General features: G+C 37.7%; 3 protein-coding genes across 3 annotated transcripts in view; 2 read left to right on the plus strand and 1 right to left on the minus strand.

The window, feature by feature from the left end:
• Positions 1–7,555: 7,555 nt before the first annotated feature.
• On the plus strand, positions 7,556–10,100 carry LOC104240555 (GPI-anchored protein LLG1). Its single transcript, XM_009795419.2, has 2 exons — positions 7,556–8,030; positions 9,499–10,100. The coding sequence occupies exons 1-2, from the start codon at positions 7,895–7,897 to the stop codon at positions 9,858–9,860; spliced, it is 498 nt and encodes a 165-aa protein (XP_009793721.1). The 5' UTR covers positions 7,556–7,894; the 3' UTR covers positions 9,861–10,100.
• Positions 10,101–10,773: 673 nt separating this feature from the next.
• Positions 10,774–12,471, plus strand: LOC104240556 (pentatricopeptide repeat-containing protein At5g66520-like). The gene has a single exon (XM_009795420.2). The coding sequence runs from the start codon at positions 10,793–10,795 to the stop codon at positions 12,386–12,388; it is 1,596 nt and encodes a 531-aa protein (XP_009793722.1). The 5' UTR covers positions 10,774–10,792; the 3' UTR covers positions 12,389–12,471.
• Positions 12,472–12,488: 17 nt separating this feature from the next.
• The window catches only part of LOC104240557 (actin-related protein 8), a 10,566-nt gene continuing 2,218 nt past the window's right edge, over positions 12,489–20,836 (minus strand). The window contains exons 2-12 of the mRNA XM_009795421.2: positions 19,662–19,747; positions 19,407–19,477; positions 19,189–19,256; positions 18,491–18,552; positions 18,026–18,123; positions 16,182–16,263; positions 15,722–15,864; positions 14,876–15,024; positions 14,154–14,287; positions 13,862–13,980; positions 12,489–13,430 (exon numbers count right to left, since the gene is read on the minus strand). Coding sequence (XP_009793723.1) covers positions 13,353–13,430; positions 13,862–13,980; positions 14,154–14,287; positions 14,876–15,024; positions 15,722–15,864; positions 16,182–16,263; positions 18,026–18,123; positions 18,491–18,552; positions 19,189–19,256; positions 19,407–19,477; positions 19,662–19,747 — 1,090 coding nt within the window. The 3' untranslated portion in view covers positions 12,489–13,352. The remainder of the gene's footprint in view (positions 13,431–13,861; positions 13,981–14,153; positions 14,288–14,875; positions 15,025–15,721; positions 15,865–16,181; positions 16,264–18,025; positions 18,124–18,490; positions 18,553–19,188; positions 19,257–19,406; positions 19,478–19,661; positions 19,748–20,836) is intronic.

The raw sequence follows: 20,836 nt of genomic DNA on the forward strand, positions 1-20,836 counted from the left end.
AGGAACTTTGTTACCTTGCTGCCGATGAATTGCTTGCCGTTATCGCATATGATTTCGGCAAGTATCCCGAATCGACACACGATGTGGTCCCAGATGAAGTCAATAACTTCTTTTTCTCTGACCTTCTCGAAGGCCTGTGCTTCCACCCATTTAGAAAAGTAGTCAGTCATAAACAAAATAAATTTAGCTTTACCTAGTGCCGTTGGCAGAGGGCTGACGATATCCATCCCCTATTTCATGAATGGCCACGGGAATAAGACTGAATGAAGTTCTTCTCCTAGCTGATGGATCATCGGTGCAAACCTTTAACATTTATCACATTTTCGAACAAACTCCTTAGTGTCTTTTCCATGCTATCCAAGTAATACCCCACTCTAATAATTTTGCGAATCAAAGACTCGGCGCCAGAGTGATTTCCACAAGTGCTTTTGTGGATCTCCCGTAGAACATAATCGGTGTCCCCCAGCGCTAAACATACCGCCAATGGTCTATCGAACGTCCTTTTGTATAATGTTCCATCTTCATCCAATGTGAACCTAGCAGCCTTGGTTCGTACAACCCTCGACTCTTTATGATTTGATGGGAGCTTTCCATTTTTATTCGATATACTTATTCCTCTAATCCCAAGTCAAACTTGTAGAATTTATCTTGGCATGACCCTCATCGACCATGGATCTCGATAACTGGACAACAGTCCCCGGGACAATATCATCTTCTTCAACTGATGACCCCCCAGTTCGCAAGTGCATCGGCCTCACTGTTTTGTTCTTAAGGTACATGGTCTAGAGTCCACTCCTTGAAGCGGTGCAAGGTTACCTGTAACTTGTCCAAATACCTCTGCATCCTATCCTCTCGAACTTCGAAGCTTTTGTTTACTTAGTTCACCACCAATAAAGAATCGCACTTGGCTTCAACTACTTCTGCCCCCGAGCTTTTAGCAAGCTCGAGACCTGCAATCATGGCCACATACTCGGCCTCATTATTAGTCAACCTAGAAGTTTTGATAGATTTTCTAATAGTGCTATCTGTAGGTGGCTTCAAAACAATGTCAAGCCCGGACCCTTTCACATTCGAGGCTCCGTCCGTGAAGAGGGTCCATACCCCCGATGATGTACCCGATTTTAGTAGAAGTTCCTTCTCCACTTCGGGTACGAGGGTTGGCGCAAAATTATCCACAAAGTCAGCTAAGATTTGAGACTTGATGGCCATTCGGGGTTGATATTCGATATCTTACCCGACAAGTTCGACGGTCTATTTGGCCAATCGTCCTGATAACTCGGGCTTGTGCAAAACATTTTGGAGAGGATAAGTGGTTAACACACATATGGGGTGACACTGGAAATATGGCTTTAATTTTCTAGATGCGCTTATTAATGCAAGTTCCAACTTCTCTAAGTGGGGATACCTATTTTCAGCATCTCTTAAGGTTCGACTTACGTAATAAACAAGAAACTGCGTACCTCGCTCTTCTTGAACTAGTACGCTACTTATTTCTATTTCGGACACAAAAAAGTATAAGTATAGCTTCTCATCTACCTTCGGAGTGTGGAGCAGAGGTGGGCTCAATAAGTATCGCTTCAATTCTTCCAATGCTCGTTGACATTTCGGGGTCCATGCGAAATTATTTTTCTTTTTGAGTAAGGAAAAGAACCTGTGGCTTCGATATGTCAACCTCAAAATGAATCGGCCTAAGGCAGTTATTCGTCCAGTTAGCCTTTGTACAACTTTCACACTATCTACGATGGTGATATCCCCGATTGCCTTAATCTTATCGAGGTTAATTTCAATTTCCCGATTTGATACCATGAAGCCGAGAAATTTGCCTGAGCCAACCCCGAAGGCACATTTTTCGGGGTTAAGTTTCATTCTATACTTCCTCAAGATTTTGAATGTTTCCTGCAAATGAGTCAAATGGTCCTCTGCATGCAGGGACTTAACTAACATATTGTCAATGTAAACTTCCATTGATTTACCTATCTGTTCCTCGAACATTTTGTTAACTAGGCGTTGGTATGTAGTTCCTATATTTTTTAGCCCAAAGGGCATTACATTGTAACAATAAGTTCCATATTTGGTGATAAACAAGGTCTTCTCCTGGTCTTCCGGGTTCATCTGAATTTGATCGTACCCAGAATAAGCGTCGAGAAAGGTAAGGATCTCGTGGCCAGCCGTGACATCGATCACATGATCAATGTTAGGCAGTGGAAAAGAGTCTTTAGGGCATGTCTTGTTCAGATCCTTGTAATCTACGCACATTCTAAGTTTGTTCATTTTTTAGGGACTACAACTACATTGGATAACCATTCGGGGTGCTTTACCTCCCGAATGGACCCTATTTTTAGTCACCTCATCTTTTATGAATCCATGATTTACCTCGGACTAGGGCATTCTTTTTTGATTCACCGGTTTAAATCTGGGGTCGAGGCTTAAGCGGTGTGTTGTTATTTTCGGTGGGATTCCTGTCATGTCTAAATGAGACCAAGAAAAACAATACATGTTATCGATAAGAAATTGAATGAGTTTTTTCCTGAGTTAGGGGGTTAGCCCCGTTCCCAGGTATACCTTTCACTCGGGCATGTACTCGATCAGTATGACATGTTCCAGCTCTTCGACCATTGACTTGGTTGTGTCTGATTCTTCGGGAATGATGAAAGTTGGAGGAGTAAGGAAATCCTCTTCTTCTTCTTCGATTACTTATTTCTTTTATTCGGTCGAGGCTGGGGACGGTGATTGCTATTTGGCTATCTGCTTATCTTTACCCGATTTTTCTGAAGTTGAAAGTGCTGATATTGGCGTCACCTCGTCGACTGCAAACATTTTTTTACAGCGTGTTGTTCCCCGTAAATTGTTTTCACACCATCCATTGTCGGGAATTTCATCATTTGATGAAGGGTCGATGGTACTGCTCTCATGTTGTGGATCCATGGCCTCCCGAGTAGTGAATTATATCTCATATTGCCTTTGATCGATGACATGGAATTTTGTATCTTGGATGATCATGGCCACGTTCACTGGTAGGATTATCTCTCTCTTTGTTGTTTCACTTGCCATGTTGAAGCCGTTTAGGACTCGAGAGGCTGGCATAATTTGGTCCTGTAGGCCGAGCTGCTCTACAACCCTCGATCTGATTATGTTTGCTGAGCTACCTGGATCCACTGGAACACGTTTAACTTGAATTTTATTTAACAAAATAGAAATTACCAGGGTGTCGTTGTGCGGCTGAGAAATGCCCTCGCTTCTTCGTCGTTGAATGATAGGATGCCTTCGGGCATATAACTCCGAGTTCACTTTTCTCTGGTGATTGACACCTTAGTACGTTTGAATATAGGTCCTTGTGGAACATCGACCCCGCCAACGATCATATAAATTACATGTTGTGGTTCTTCTTGCTCATTCTTTCTATTGGCGTCTCTTTCTCTGAAGTGATTCTTAGCTCGATCACTGAGAAACTCCCGAAGATGGCCTTTGTTGACCAATCGAGCTACCTCCTCCCTCAGCTGTCTGCAGTCTTCGGTCCTATGGCCATGTGTACCATGATATTTACACATCAAGTTTAGGTTTCTCTGAGAAGGATCGGTTTGTATAGGCCTAGGCTACCTGGTGTCTTTGATCCTCTCGATAGCCGATACAATCCCTGATGCATCGACACTGAAATTATACTCCGATAACCGAGGTGCTTCTACGGGATCAATATGTTTATCAAAACCATTCTTACTCATAAGTACCTGAGAGTTTTGCCCTCGATTATTTCTTCAATCATTCCGAGGAGGATTGCGCCCCGAACCATTGCTTCTTCGACCTGCAATATATGGTTGATAGCGCTCTCTGTTCGACCTCTGTTCCCTGTCAGTATCTCTCGAGGATTTAACTGCCAATCTATTTGGATGAACTGAACCTGAGGGGGCTCCCAGATGGTCGTCCTCAACTCTGATCTTCGATTGATAACGATTATGCACATCTCCCCAAGTTACAACTGGATACTCAATCAGATTTTGCTTCAATTGTCGTGACGCTATCGAACTCTGTTCATTCAACCCCTGTGTGAAAGCTTGAACGGCCCAATCATCCGTAATTGGAGGTAACTCCATTCGCTCCATTTGAAATCGGGACACGAACTCCCTCAGTATTTCGTTATCCTTTTGTCTTATCTTGAAAACGCCCGATTTTCTCGTTGCAACTTTTATGGCCCCAATGTGCGCCTTCACAAAAGAATCAGCTAACATGGCAAATGAATCGATGGAGTTCGGTGGCAAGTTATGATACCAAATCATTGCTCCCTTTGATAGAGTTTCCCCAATTTTTTTCAATAAAACTGATTCGATCTCATCATTTTCTAAGTCATTCCCTTTTATCCTGCACATGTACGTAGTGATATGTTCATTAGGATCGGTGGTCCTGTTGTATTTAGGTATATCCGGCATACGAAACTTCTTTGGAATGGGCTTCTGGGCCGCACTCTGAGAAAAAGGTTTCTGCATGAACTTTTTTGAATCCAAGCCCTTTAAGATCGGGGGTCCCTCGACAATCTGATCAACTCGGGAGTTATATGTCTCCACTTTCTTGTCATTATCTTCAATATTTTTCTCTCCTGACTCGATTCTTTTTGTGAGCTCCTCGAGCATTTTCATAATCATGGGATCAGTCCCCCATCCATTACCGTTTGATCTTTTTGGCACTGGCTCAGTTCGATGAGCAATTTCTGGTTCGACCACACTTGGAGTTTTATGTTGACTTTGAAGCTAAACGATAGCAACCTGTTGAGCCTGTAACATCTCGAATATTACTTGGAGACTAACTTCCCCGTCTCCTGCACCCTGAGTTCCTTGGCCACTAGTTTGGCCTTCCCTGCGCACACTTCCTCCAGGATTCGCCCCTACGTCCGCGTTCAAAGCAACGTGTGAACTAACATCAACTGGATCGACAATCGGCACTTACCCAGGGTTAATCGGTGGCACACCGGCTCCTGGAGCAGCTACATTATCGTTTTCCCCGTGAAATCCAAGACCACCATCGCCGTGTACGGGTACGTTTTGTGAGTTTGACATGTTTTAACCTGAGAACAAAAATTATTGAGAAGAACAAGTGTGAAAATAATGTATGTTATTAGAATCAGTATTGAAACAATCACTATTATCCTTAGCCTCACGTTGGGTGCCAAACTGTTTACCCGTTTAATTCGAGTAACAATTAAATTTGTATTGAGGTCTTAAAGATACGTGATTTAGTCCAATACTAACTGATAACTAAGAAATCAAACGTATAAATTAAAGAAGTAAGCTGAATCAAACCAGTGTGCAAGCAAGTCTCGACCTCGAGTTAAGGTGGCCTCGAGGTAGATCAGTAAGAACAATAAAATAAGAACAGTAAAGTTAAAAGACAATTCTGATAAGTAATGAGCAAGAAAGTAAGAATGTATATTCTTTTGCCAATGATTGATGATTTTACAAATGAATGGGCTTCCCCTTATATAATAGGAGAGTCCTTTACAAGGTACATTTATATTTTTAGTAGGGAATCTCATTGGGACAACTGTCTAACCGCCTAGTACAAATTCGTACAAACCCGTACAAATCTATTCCGGAATTTACACCGTGATTTTAGGGACATTGCAGGAATCTTGTTCTTTCTGTTACAAACCCATAACGACATCATCTCGGGGTTGGTCATACTCGGCCTTGGTGCTTGTCGCATACTTCGTTTTTTGAGCCTTGTACTCCGTCATCGGGCTCGAGTTTGGTCCATCGGGCTCGAGCTTGGTTCATTCTGAACTCGGGCTCGAAACATCGCTTTGAGCCCGTGAAATAGGGCATACCTGATTTTGACTATATACACAGGATTCAAGTACATAAATACCATTAAAACAAATGTATATTCCATCTTAATATTATCATCATTTATAAAATAGCATATTAAGAAGACAAAATAGTTTCATCTTAGTTTAGTTTAAGTATTTAATATGAAAATGGAAAATGAGATTAAAAAAAGAAAAGAAAAAGATAACGCGTTCATTTAGGCCTCATTTGTTTTTTATGATTAAGACGTCTGAATCTGAATACACATCTGAATATCAAAATGTATATTAAGATTAAGCCATCTGAATCTGAATACACGTTTGAATATTAAGACGTGTTTTAAGATTTGATTATTAAATGATTAAGACTGTTTGTTTTTTAAACATCAGAATATATAGAATTTATCTTTATTTAAAAATTAATAAACATAAATTCAAATAAAATACTAATTAATATATTGGTAGTGGTGATGGCTAACGAAGGTGTTTGTAAGTGCTGACTTGAGGCGGTAGTTGATGGTGATTTTGATCGATGGCGGTAGTTCTGGATAGTAGCTAGTGGTGATTGGTAGCGATAGTGATTATGGTTGAGAATGGTGGTTGTGAGTGGTTGTGGTTGTGGTTGTGGTTGTGATTGAGAAATGTGATTGTGGGTGGTGGTAGTTTATAATGATGGACGGTGCGGCAATGATTATTGATGGTGATGGGGTGACTGGTAGTGGTAGTTGAGGTGGGTGAGTGTGTGGTTATGATCGAGGATGATGGTGGTGGTAGTGGTGGCGGCTATGGTTGAGGATGGTGGTGGTGGTGGTTGATAATGGTAGCCTCGACGGCAGTTAGCAATGAATATGGATGATATCATCTTAATGAAATTAAGTCTTTGTTATAGATCTTAATCATACAGACCTATTCAGACTCATGAAGTGGTTGTCAAATAAAAAAAGAAACACTTAGGGTTTGTTTGGTATGAAGGAAAGTTTTCCCATGTTTGGTTGATTTAAATGTTTTAGAAAACATTTTCTTCGTGAACTCATTTTCCTCCAATTGGAGGAAAATATTTTCCCTATCAAGAGAAGGGAAAATATTTTTCAAAACTCCTTCTCAACCTTCCCCACCTTATTCCCCATCCTCACCAACCTACCCCATACCTCACCCCACCCCAACCCCCGCCTACCCCTCCACCCCACACCCACCCTGAATAAAACTATTATTAAAAGTACTTTTTTTTCATGTTATAGATAGATTTTTTTTCATTTCAACAAATGAATATTTTTTTTCATGATATATAAAAGTTTTTTTTTATTTTAACAAAAAAATACTTTCTTTTCATATAAAAAAAGTATTTTCTTTTATTTCAACAAAAAAATTATTTTATTTTCATGATGTAAAAAAAATATTGTTTTCACTTCAACAAAATGAGTATTTTCTTTTCATTATGTAGAAAAAGTATTTTCTTTTATATCTGTAAAATGAGTATTTTATTTTCATATTGTAGAAAGGGTACTTTCTTTTTTAACCCAAAAAAAGAGTACTTTCTTTTTAGTTATGGAACACAAATTTTAACCTTATTTTTGCGTAAAAAAATAAAGCAGCTCATTAGTTCTTTTGAGTTTGTGTGAAGTTTTAGAAGAATAATTATATTCTTGAAGACCAAACACACCCTTAATGATTATGATCTGAATGATTATGATTCAGACTTTAAAAACAAATACACTTAATGTCTGATATCTAAATAATTAAGATTCAGACCTCCGTGGAGTCCGCAAACAAATGAGGCCTTAGTTTCCGCGTGGAACGGCGCTAGCTGTAGATGCTCTACCCACTCCCTCCTTTTTCATTTTGATTTGATGATATATATTTAATAATTCGCTGTTAAACCCAAATTATATTTCTATTTTAAAAAATAATATACGTATCCACTATGAACATGTACATAATTAGCTGGCAAGAACATCGATAACATTTGTTCTTTCTATCTCTCTCTCTGTCAATTTGTTGGTTCCTCTCAAAGATCGTATCTTTCTGGGTTTTTGATCTTTCCCTTTTAATTTTAGCATATTGATTTGTTTTATTAGATCAGAATCAAAAGCTCATATTACAACCATGGAGTGGAGGCACTGTATTATTCTACTCTTTTCTTTCTCCATTTTAGCTGGTTTTGCAGCTTCAGCTTCTCTTTCAGATGGGATTTTTGTTAATGAAGCTTCAACTGGGAGGAATCTACTTCAGGCCAAGAAACGTAAGCTCTTTTTATTTTTTTTTATTTTTTTTATTTTATTGCCCCAAGATTTAGTTGATAATCATCATCATTAGGAGCCAAAATTGTGGGTATTTTAGATTTACACACCTCATTGGTTAAATTTTGTACCATCTCAATTAGTTTGACCAAAGATCTGTTAACTGAGTTTTATTCTTCAAGTATAATTATTGTTGATAATAAATTTACAGAAATAGCTTTTGGGTATTCTCATATTTCAGCTTAGTTTCTGTTTTTTTAGGATTCGGGTTTGTCATTTTCCCTTTGGTTTTGAGGGAAAGAATTCCTTTGCAGTTGATAACGGACAAGGTTCTTTATTGGTCCATTATTTTCTTGGTTATGCCGTTTTTTTTTCTTTTTTCTGGTGCTGATTTGTCTTGGTTGTGCTCTTTTAGTAAAGTTTTGTTTTAAACATTCTTGAATGCCTTCTAAAATAGGAAAGAAATTTTATAAAAAACTTGCAATTGTTGTTGTTTTTCTTTTAGAGTTGTTCAGGTTATTGCAAATATAAGGGCCAAACCAAACTTTTTAGGATTTTGAATCTTCAATTTAAGAAACTTCTGACTTTGAATTTCTAGTTCTGCTAAAAGTCCTTTTAGATGTTCTGTTCAAAGGTCAATAGGCAGTAGGATGTGATCCAATCTCCCATGTATTCTCGCACAATGGAGTTTTGTATAGCATCACATCATTTGATAGAGATGTTTTTTCAATTTGTGATACTCAGATTCGGATTAACCATTAAGGATTAATGTTTGTGTTCGATGATACTCTGTTTTGTGGGCTGTGGATCTTCTTGTACGCTTTAATCATCCAGTTGCCAGATGGTCGGAAAGTGAAGTAGATTTTTGAGTATTGCAACTTAGGTGTGTTTCCATGTGGTTGAAATATCATCTAGGACTGCCTGTTATTTGGGGTTAAAATAAGTAAAGATAGCTCATCGATAAGGTGATATAATGTGTATGGTGCTACTGCATATTTTTAGGTCATAAGTGGGGAAATGAGAAAAAGTATATTAACATTTAAGAATGAACTACAACTGTGACATGGTAGATTATCCTGATTCCTTTGGATACAAAACATGATTCTTGTGAGCAACTAGATTATGAAGGTTCAGTGCCTCAACTTCTCCTGACTTCCCACAATCCGCTTGTAATATGTTGTCGCGGGTGTCACTTATCCTGTTGCTGACTTAAAAGCGATATGATCATGCTTTCCAATGGCGGAAAACATTGTTGTGCCTTAAAGGGAGAAGTCCTAAACTTCTGTTAACCTGGAAGTTGATGCCCCTGGTTGCTTGATAACTTGTCTAGCTATTGACTGTTGTTAGATGCAGAATTTTGCATGTTTGTAACTCTCTGACAATCTCTTTGCTTAAAACTTTTATCTCAAGAGCTTGAAAAGCGCCTCTTAAGACTTGCTGAAGAATGATTTGCTTCCATGTTTTATGCAGCTTGTCCTATTAGCTTCGAGTTTCAGAACTACACAGTCATCACTAGCCAATGCAGAGGACCGCAATACCCAGCCAAACAATGTTGTGCTGCCCTTGTGCAGTTCGGCTGTCCATTTTCAGACTATTTGAATGATTTGTCAAATGATTGTGCCTCAACCATGTTCAGTTACATTAATCTCCACGGGAAGTACCCACCTGGTCTTTTCGCCAGTGAGTGCAAAGGTGACAAAAATGGGCTAGAATGCCCTGGATTAGCACCTTCAGAATCTGCCAATGCTAATAATAGTCACATGAGCTGTAGACTATCGCCAATGCTGATGATTGCAACAGCTCTTATGGGCTTGTTATTGTTGCTTCTCTGAAGATCCCTGAAGATTTTGTTGTAGTTTCTGTATTCTTTTTGTGTCAAATATTGTTTGAACTTTGGATCTTCTACCACGTGCCACGGTACCACTGATTAACGATAAAAAAAATGAAATTCATTCAAAGGCTCCTCTTGTAATTCTTTATATATTACAACAGCAGTTAATTGCTGATACTGTGTATTGAAAGAGGCTCTCCAGGGGTGGTGTTAAAGATTATTTCATTTTGTTGTATTTTCATATGGGCATTCTTAACTCTCCTTTTTTCTTCTTTTTTCCTTTTCTTGTTCAAATCCCGGCAGGCCGAGGGACAGGGCCGAAGGGAGAGCATGGTTGACGGGTTCGGACGAACCCAATAATTTTTACTTACACCATGAATTTGTATTAGAATATTCCCTAAATATGTATAACTGTTTAATTGTGAACTCAGTAACAAAACGAGCTATGGATTCAATCACAAGTTTAGAACCCATAAACTTCAAACTCTGCCGGGGGAGGATTAGGGTGTGTTTAGATCTTTATTATGCATACATGAAACATATCCATTGAGTTCACTGACAATCTCTCTGTTGCCGTACTTGTCATTATTACGATAAAACATTAACAATATTGCAAAGAGAAGTTTGACATTTCTGCTTGTATTTTAACTATTGGAATTCCTTTTTGCGCCCCATTAGTGGGATTTTAGTGGGTATATTGTTGTTGAATTCCTTTTTGCACTAGTATTTTTTCTTTCCAAAGATGGGGATATTATATTTAACTTAGTATTTCTTGTAGAAAACATGGTTGATATGTATTCGCATGTGCTATCGTGTTGTTTGTTTGGATAAGGTTTCTGTGGCTGAGGATACAAGATTGGAATATATAAGCCAATCCTAGGAGCATCAAACACAAAGCTCCCTAAGTAGAACACTTTAAGCAGTTTACAATAAATGGCTGCTGCTTCCCTAAGCGGCCCAGTGCCCAAGCAAAATATTCTAGAATTGCAAAATGGAAGAGGTAATAAAATCCCAAGCAGTGTTCTGTTGCTCCAGATGTGTCGCCAAAACAAGGAAGTCAAACAATTACATAGCCAACTGATTATTTCAGGATTGATTCGTCGCCCTCCAAATGCAGCAAGGCTATTAGAATCCTATGTTGGAGTGTCTGAAACTGATGATGCATTGTTACTTTTTAAATCATCAATTCAATCACCTGATACCTTTGCTTATAATGTTATGATCAGAGGTCTGATTCTTAGCAAGCGGCCTAAGGGGTCACTTTTGTTGTATGAACAATTATTATCAGAGGGTCTTGTACCAGATAGCCATACCTATACTTTTGTTCTCAAAGCATGTTCTCATTTGAAAGCTATTCTTCAAGGTAAACAAGTACATGCACAAATTATCAAGATTGGCATAGGACCAAATACCCACGTTTGTAGCTCTCTAATTTCTATGTATTCCTATGCTGGAAGCATGGAATCTGCAAGACAAGTTCTTGATGAATATTATGAGGATAATAATGACATTTGTCCCCTTAACTCCATGATTACCGGTTATATGAATGAGGGCCTTGTGGAAAAGGCTGAAGAAATCTTTGATACAATGGAAAATAAGGATACTGCAACTTGGAGTGCAATGTTATCAGGGTACACTAAAAATGGTATGCACGACGTGGCACTTGTCACCTTTCAGAAAATGATGAATTATAGAGTTCCACTGAATGAATCTTCACTTGTGTGCACTCTATCAGCCTGTGGAGCGTTGGGAGCTTTGGATCAGGGAAGATGGATACACACGTATATCATAAACAAGAGAGAAATTGTAATGAGTGCCAATCTTGGTACTGCTTTAGTTGACGTGTATGCCAAGTGTGGGTGCATTGAATTTAGTTATCAGTTGTTTAAGAATATGCCACAGAGAGATGTTGTAACTTGGGGAGTGATCATTTCAGGTTTTGCAACACATGGGCAAGCCAAGAAATGCTTTCAACTATTTGATGAGATGATTGCGTCCGGAGTTGAGCCAAATGGAGTCATCTTTGTGGCTATCCTCTCTGCCTGTTCTCATGCAGGGCAAGTCGGACAGGGATGTCACTACTTCAACCAAATGGTGTATCAGTTCGGAATTAGACCATCCATTGAGCATTTTGGATGCATGGTAGATCTTCTTGGCCGTGCTGGGAGGCTTGCAGAAGCAGAACAAGTCATTTTATCGATGCCGGAAGAACCTAACTCGATTGTATTGGGCGCATTGCTTAATGCTTGTCGAATTCATAATGATGTTGAGAGAGGGAGGTATTTATTCAAGCGGCTAATCAATTTGGAACCTTCACCTGATCGATATAAATTAGCAGCATCTCTGTTTGCTAATAATGGAGAAGGGTACGAGATTAAAAAGTTGGTCAAGGATGAAGATTTGGTAGCTAGATGTGGCTTGAGTAATATTCAGGTGGATGGGGTGGTTCACGAGTTCATGGTCAGTGATATCGCGAATAACAGGGCCCGAGATATCTACGAGGCATTAGGAGGATTAGTAGATCAATAAAGCTGGTGAAGTCATTTGATGGTTAGACTTCTGTGAAGAATGTGAGATTCAAAATTCTGTAGGAAATAAAATGTGTTACTGGATAAGACTATAAGGCCTATAAAGACACAATCTATCAGGTTTAATTTCAGCAGAACAAAAAGAATAAATCCAGTGCAGTCACAAATATTGCCAGCTCGCTTATACATCAATATAGGAAAACGTAGCTGAAGGAAAAGATAGCTGCTGATTATGACAAGCGATACCAACATGGTAATTGACACTCTTCCACAGCTGCTAAGCGGCCACAGAAGATAAAAGTTCCATGATGAAGGAGAAGGGCATCCTTTAAGCAGAATAAAGCAAGATGTATGCGTGCAGTGCAGCAGAACGTAATCGCAGTACCTGCAGAAATATTAAAAGGACCACATGATTGCAACACGGGGGTTGAGAACATAGTTGCAGTTGCATGGATCTACTCCCTGCAGTAGATGGGGGCAACAGCTCAAAAGCATCACGACCGTACTATAAGGGAAATCTCGTATTCATATAAACGTAGCGACTTTAAAAAAATAAATCAGTGATACCAACAAGATTTCCTCATTAATGTGTCCACGACATCATTAATTCCACCAAGAAATGAAGCATCTGAAAATCCAAGCCAGTTCTGCAAGTGTCTAACCAAAGACGAGCGATTTTATCAATACATATCTTTGAAAAAGGTGCTCCATTATTATAGTCTTCATGTCCAACTTACGGATATTCTCACTCCATTTAGAGCTACCTCAACAATCTAAGTTTTGTACATCATTTGCTTAGCAGTTCCATTAGCACAACTGAATGACATTGCTTTAGTCTGTATAAATGATGTACAGATAGCCTTATATTTGTATTTAACAATGAGACAATATAGTAGTTGATCTTCAACCATGAGGCACATCAAAATTCTTAATCTTTAGCATACCACCTGTAGTGCCGCTCACATTCACCATATAAACTTGCGTCTTGACCTATTCTGAAATTGCTTTTTCATCACACACCAGGAAGTGGGGAAGGTGCTCAACTGTAGTAAACAGAACATGTAATTTGTATCATAATCAAGTACATAATAAAAGTTAGTTTGATGACGGCAAGAACAATTTTTTTCATGATCAAGTACTGGCTACAAGTACACATTTTCTTCTACACCAACTCCCCTTAAAAGAAGAGATCACAGCCAGATGAAAAGTATGGATTTTTTTATATATATTTTTAAAAACAACTTAACCAAGAGAAAAGCGAAAGAATTTTACATCTTGACTCAAGCAGGTAGAGTGACTTCACATTTAAATTGCAATTTTTTAATGACGAATGCATTTGGATACGATTTCCACCTGAATTAAGAAATTAACTAATTTTTCAATTCAAGACATCGTGTCAAAGTCAAGTTTTTTGATTAGCATGAGTGAAACTACCATGTCAAATTATGCTCAGAAAGATTTTATGGTAGCTTACATTGCCGATCAGTTTAGCCCCAAACCATGCAGAATCTACGCCATATGGCGGAGGAAGCACTCTGATTCCATTGCTCATGTGTGGGGGAAGAATTCCACACACATCCTTCTCTAATCTTTCTGCAATAAAAGTTTAGAAGGAACATCAGTTGTTTCCTTGAAGATTGGATTTCTTCTTTACTTCTTCGGTTAAAGCTCCGCTGTTTTTTTTTAATTAGGTATAACAAAAAGGATAAAAACATGATTCCATCAGATACATTTCTAGGGAAAAAGGAGCAAAAGTTGCAATTCACCTGCTAATCCAGGCAAACATGCACTTCCCCCAGCCAAAACTACTGTTTTGTACCAGCTATCGTCAGCCATTAATTCAGCATCCTGGCAGTGCTCCATGCACAGTGCCACAGCACTCTGCAAACCCATAGCACGCCTGAAACAAGACCACAAGATCTACTAATTTTCCATACCACAGATCCTTGTTCTTTTGGGGGGCAACTGGGAGAGGGGAGGGGGGTTGAATTTTGTTTCACCATTTACATCCACAGACCACCACTTTTTCTAAACAATATGAGTGAAGAAATTGACATCATCAGTTAACCTCAGTACAGTGTAGCCTCAAAATGATAATACCATATCTAGAATCATTTAGTATAAGTACTCTTCCCAATTTAACACCCTGCCTCCACCCGCCAAGATTAAAATATCTCTCTCCGTTGAACGTTCCCATTTAAGAAAATAAGTTTAAAGAAAGACCCGAATATAATAGGGTGCCACTTGACTACATAGTCCACATGCACTGTCATATGCAGATCAACTCCAATCTTTTAAAGGACGTGATTCCAATAAGGAGTGGCAGTCTTGTATTATTTTTACTAGAAGGCTATTAACCTGTCCCAACGACCACCTTATCGTCTTTAACATTACACCTAAGGGAAGTAATTGTAAAGGGGAGTTGTTCAATTATTCTTAGTTTCTTATTTCTTACTAAAGTTCCCAGAATAAGACAGCATGGACGTACATTCCTGCAATTCGAGGCTGGAACAGAATCTCTCCTGTTTTAAAGCGCTCTTCTGAAAGCGTAAACCAACCTTCAGACGCAATCTGGAAAGAAGCTTTGGTATCTTTGGATATCTCAGCTTCATAATCGAGTGCGACATAACAAAGGTTCTGCAATACCAACCAAACAGATCTCAGAAAATATACCTGAAAAAAAGTTATTAAGAAATAAAAAAAATAAAAATCTAACTCTCATGCAGCTAGTCTTGTCAAGTACTCAAGTCTATGTTTGATCAAAGGTCAATAATAACAGAATCTAACAATGGTTTGTGTTATTAAGCTAAATAGCTTGTTTATTCAACTTTTGAATAAACAAAATACAGTGAAGAAAAAGTGAAAGTGAAGCAGAAACTCTTGAATCTTCAAATTGTAATCACGTTCATGATGTTTTGAAAAGCTTAAACTTGGATAACTTGACAAACCTTACATTGATTATAGTAATTCGACCATATGCAGTAAAGAAGAAAGTCACACAACCAAGTTACACATTTAACATGGTTTATTGAGGTTATCAACTGCTAGTCCATATGTAGCAGTGCTGCCAGCTACCAATCAACAGGTGAAAAAGTATTACTAAAAGAACAAGCACTTCAAAAGATTAGTATCTAGATGTGGCATTTAGAGGACATGCCAGTTCAAAACTTTATACAAATCGAAATGATTTCCAGTACCAGAAATTTTACCAAGACTCATCTGATTTGATTCAGGAACTGTTGACTTGCAAGGCAGAAACAGTACAATTGTGCATGTCTAGGTCAAACAACCTCCCTTCCCACCCTATTTGTTTAACGACCAGAAAGCTGAATACCTCTTTTAGTGCTCGCACAGTGTAAAGTGATCCAAAATAAATGTTCTTCTGTTGCATCTGCTCCTTAAGGAATCCTGTAAGCTTCAATGCTCCAATTCCCACAACTTCTACACCCACCTGGTGCATGACTTTACCATGAAGAACTGCAAAAGACCAAAAAATAGCTATACATAAACTACTGAAACAATGTGAGCAAACTGCAACCATAAGCGACATAAAAGCATACATGATACAACATACCTGTAAGTCAATCACGAAGAATATTATTTAAATCATCAGAAAAATAAAGAAGTGGAGAATACAAATTTTCTTCCTGAAATATCCTACTAACGACTTTGAAAACAAAAATAGTGTCACAGTTCAAAGAATTTTAACGAAATTTAGAGTTCTACCACGACAAGTTTATAATAAAGTCAACGGACTGAGTCAAATAGGTGTGGTACATGAGGAAAAGTCTTACTTGGAACAATAGATGTTTGGTGAAACCCAATGTTGACTACTATTCCTGAAACTTTCCTCGCAGCAAATAAAGCTAAAACTGCCTACAATATTTGAAAGAAAGACATTATGACACCATTAAGAAATTGATAACAAATTAACACCAAAAATTAGGAAGAATCTTTGCAACGTGTAATACAATCTTAGAGTGAAATATGCAGACGTTTTCCAAGCAGTTCGTGACATTTTCCCTTGATATATTTCAGGCTGACGCATCAGAATAACATATTGAGATCTGATGTTCAAATTCAAATATGACAGTAGCAATATCGAACTTTTAGATTATTTATCTAATAGCTTAAATTTATAGTATGCAGGACAAGACAGAGAGATAAACTTATATCTGTATTCAAACATTAGTCAAAAATTAGAGTCTGATTAGCAGGAACACTTTTTATATCAAGAAAAGCAATCGTTAGACACACTAGAGAAGCATTAATGTATTTAGATAAATATGTAATGTGTAAGGATCCTGGTATACTTGCTGAAATTACAACATTGAGCTTTAAGATGGAACAAGATAGTCTAGACAAAATCCCAAAGTATGTTAACAGCAATTGGGGCTCAACATAAGAAAATCAATTCATTTGAGAAAATCTTTCTACTTAGAATAAAACATAAGACAGATATAAAAAAATAATGTAATCATATCCAACGGAACAAATACAACACTTCACCAAGCACCATTAGCCGTTAAAATGTAGTTCCATCGTCCCAAGGTGTCCATCATCTTAAAACACAGTTTCCAGTTCAAAAGTAAGTTATGTCTATGTTTCACCACTTTCAAAATCTAATAACCAAAAAGGTAAACATAATATTTAATGACCATCTTAGCAGCAATTTTTTTCTTATGTCGCGCTCATCCTTCTTAAGTGCAATTCGCAACCTGTGAGTTGTTTGATCAATAATAAGTCCATTCATCTCCTTCATAAGGTATTTTCATCATGGGCAACTGGTTATATTTGGATATCTCTACAGCTATTTTGCACCCTGTTCCCCATGTTAATTAACCATGTTTAATCTTAGCAATTAACAATACAAAGCATCAATCACTCATTAGTTGGCCGAATATGTATCAGATATGACAAGTGAAAAGCGAGAAGAGGGGGGTGTTGACAGAACAAAGTCTCATAAAGGAGAAAATAAAAGAAATACTACTGTCATTTTATATAATTAAAAAAGTTTCAGGGATGGGAAATTACTGCAATTAGCAAAAGTAGTCAAATATATTAGGATGTGGCTATACTGGTATGTATTAAATTGGTGGTAGTAGTACTAAATAGTCCAATGCTAAGCCACGAAAGAAAAATCCAATAACCTTGTCCAGTTCTTCTTTTATTCCCTCTTCCCTCTAACTTAACTCTCTTCCGAGTGTAGATAAAACCATAATTGTCTTCTGTGCACAGACAAAACCATTAGTAAAATTCAAAAAGCTTTCTTGGAAGTGGCAATTCTCTTTTGAAGATAAAGGCTGTACTAATTACTTCTCTCTTTTCTTTCGAGACTAGGACATGCCACACGGAAAGTAGGGCGAATGTCTGTCTAAGGAAAAGGCACATGGTAATTGTGAAAGAAGACCATAAACAGATATTGCGGCATTTTACACTTGCTTCGGGAAGGAATAGATTCTGCTTTATATATGTCTTGTTGATAAATGTCGCCCAACAATGACAGAGATGCTTTCTTCTATCTTATTTCCTCAGTCAAATTAAATTAAGTTGTTCTGAGAGCCTTTTTTTTTAATATATAAAACTTCAACCACCTCTGAAAATCCAAAAGAAGTTAGAGGATATGAATAAGTACTACCTGGTTGACAGCACAAACGGCAGGAACATTCATGTCAAATAATGCAGAATGGATAGATTCTTTTAACTGCCTTCTAGCTGCTTTATCACATTCAGTATCTGAAAATGACAGGTATAGACAAGTTAGGAAAAAAATAAGAGATTAAACATAGTGATGAGCCTTGACTGCCCAAGCACGCCCCAGCTAGCACACCAAGAGCAACTGAAAAAAATCTTACCGTGCTCTAAGTTTCACTTCTCACAGTTAAAGATTCAATTGACTAAATATAGAATTCAAACCTATCTAGCACCTTACCCTCTAGCTCAAATAAAAGAATGTTGAGAATAGAGTTGCCTGGGCTGATGCCCCAAGTAATGGACATATATACATATATTGTAAAATGATATTCGTTCTCTAAACAAATTGAGTTGTTGGCATGAATAGAAATTTGATGGAGTTTTCAAGAACACTGAAATAGAAACTGACCTTCATAGTGGCAAATTGGTATGGAGACAATGATTGGCTGTGTTGAAGTTTTCACCTGCATCCTGCTTAGAGTCCAGAACGCAAAAGATAGAAGTTTAGCAATTGGTCAAGCGGAGAAAGGTTTCTACTTTTAAGTGCTTCCATTGACAGTGGGTCTCAGTGACAAGCTCATATCTTTTCTAATTTTGGCTCGTAGGAAGGCTATATGTAACATTCTGAAATAGATGAGAGTTATTTTAGTGAAACTCTGGAAGTCATCATAAATCCAGCCTTTTCTACCTTTTGCTCCTTAGTGGGTAAAGCCAGTAGTTTATAATATAGATAGAGGAAAGCTTGCCATGATTAATATGATGAACAACAGGATATGTGCCAAAAGGAAACATAATGATACAGAAAGTATGTCCATTTTACATTGTACAGATTAAATTTTAAGCTGACTAGGATTCTTCTTTGGCAACCAAACATCCATATTACAATCAATTAATAATGTCTAGAATAACCTGTAGAGAGTCCAGATATTATGGTGTTAAAAAGCATTTTAAGAGAAGCAAATTTATTTTGAGAACCAGAAACCTGTTTAGAGTACTCAATTATGGATGTTGGTTTAGGTGGCCTTCAAAAAATCATCGAAGCCTTCTAAGTGTGTTGTCAGCTGGGAGCACTGTAAAATTACAGCGGAAAATGAACAGAATACAAACCTGGTGTATATTGTTGAAAAGAAGTGCCTCAATCTAGAATACATTGGAGATTCAATGTTACCAAATTCCTGTAGATGAGACAAGTTTTCAGGAAGAGATACGGTAAGACACTGTGGAGCACATAGAAGATAACAAATAGTTCGAAAAACAACAGGTCTCAAATGTGCAAATGATTTTCACAAATTAACAACTAACTGTTAACTCGAATGAAAGCCCACCAAGAATGTCGCTGATCTTCCTGATGGAGCACTATACTTACTCCAACCAAATTTGCAATAGCCTGACCCCCCTTTTGATGAGAAAAATAAGAAAAGATGAATAAGCTTGAAGAAATCACTTCTCTATGTAGTATTCACGTAGTACACAGTGATATTAGAATTTATCTAAAATGTGCAGATTGAATCAGCAAAACAGAACAACTAGAGCATTGTGCTAACTAAAAGGCAGAAACATAACCATTGAAAGGTACATACCATCAATAACGATAGCACCAGGTATTTGAGCACGTTGACCATAAATACTCATGAATGACAAGTCCGGTACTGAATTTGGAAATGTCCTGCAATCATATACACCTCATCAAGCCCAGCTACGAAGAGGACTCCTACTGACTACTTTATCACTGATGAGTTGCAACATATTGTGTGTGTTTACTTTCTACTTTTATGATATCGGACTGAGATGGGCTTAAATGGAGCAACATGGATAGTGTGGATTCAAATAGTCGACTCCAACTTGTTACGAATTGAGGCTGAGTTGTTGTTGTGGTGTTCTTCCCTTCTAGATGAAAGTCAGTTTACATGATATTAGTGATTCCTTTGTTTGCTAGTTTTAAAGCTTCTTAAGACTGGTGGGAACACAGGGATGTCACCAAAATGTGACAATTGACAGACTAAAGAGACTAATAGAATAGAAGCAAAATAACTGCTGATATAAGAATGTTCGCTACATCAAGCTGCAACCTAGAAATTTAAAAGTGCAGTCAGAACATAGGGCCACACCTCCTGATAAGGTTAAAGAATGAGCTCAAGATGGTATTGTTTTTCAAATTATCAATGCGAAAATTTCATGCAGTTTTGATGACATTAAGTTAAGCTTACAATATCTGGAAGCTAACTGCTAGTTGAGTGCGTTACAAAATATTCATTAATCAAAGGTGAAACCACGCAATTTATTAATTATCATTATTACATATAGTACTTTATTGAGCAAATGTTCAATGATGTACCTTTTATGAAAAATACGCCTTCCATCCCAAGTTACATGAAATTCTCTCTACTTTCGTATGTCTCAAAATTTTTAACCATTCAACTGATATAATTAATTTTATTCAACTTCACCAGTTTCAAGATTCAAAATCCTACGACTACTCAAATTCAAACTTTGATGTCAATGTTAAACTATCAAATTAAGTTTTCAACAGTCAAGATACTATTCTACTTGTTGGGAGTGTGTTAGCAAAGTACCACATCGAAAGTAGAAATGAAAAATAAGCTACTTATAAGGGGTTGGATACTCTTAATGGTGTGAGGTCTTTTGGGAAAAACCGTGGGGGCACCATGTTAAGAGTATCTTTGGGCCGTTTTAGCCCAACACTACTAACACATATGCAAGTTGTATTAAAATCTCTCCAAGCCCAACCACATGA

The sequence above is a fragment of the Nicotiana sylvestris genome, chromosome 7 (genome assembly GCF_000393655.2).
Source record: "Nicotiana sylvestris chromosome 7, ASM39365v2, whole genome shotgun sequence".
Taxonomy (NCBI): domain Eukaryota; kingdom Viridiplantae; phylum Streptophyta; class Magnoliopsida; order Solanales; family Solanaceae; genus Nicotiana; species Nicotiana sylvestris.

Bases quoted from the DNA above. Each gene is read 5' to 3' on its own strand.
- LOC104240556 (XM_009795420.2), top strand. From the start codon at position 10,793: ATGGCTGCTGCTTCCCTAAGCGGCCCAGTGCCCAAGCAAAATATTCTA.
- LOC104240555 (XM_009795419.2), top strand. From the start codon at position 7,895: ATGGAGTGGAGGCACTGTATTATTCTACTCTTTTCTTTCTCCATTTTA. The intron at 8,031-9,498 runs GTAAGCTCTTTT...TGTTTTATGCAG, and splicing joins TCTACTTCAGGCCAAGAAAC to CTTGTCCTATTAGCTTCGAG.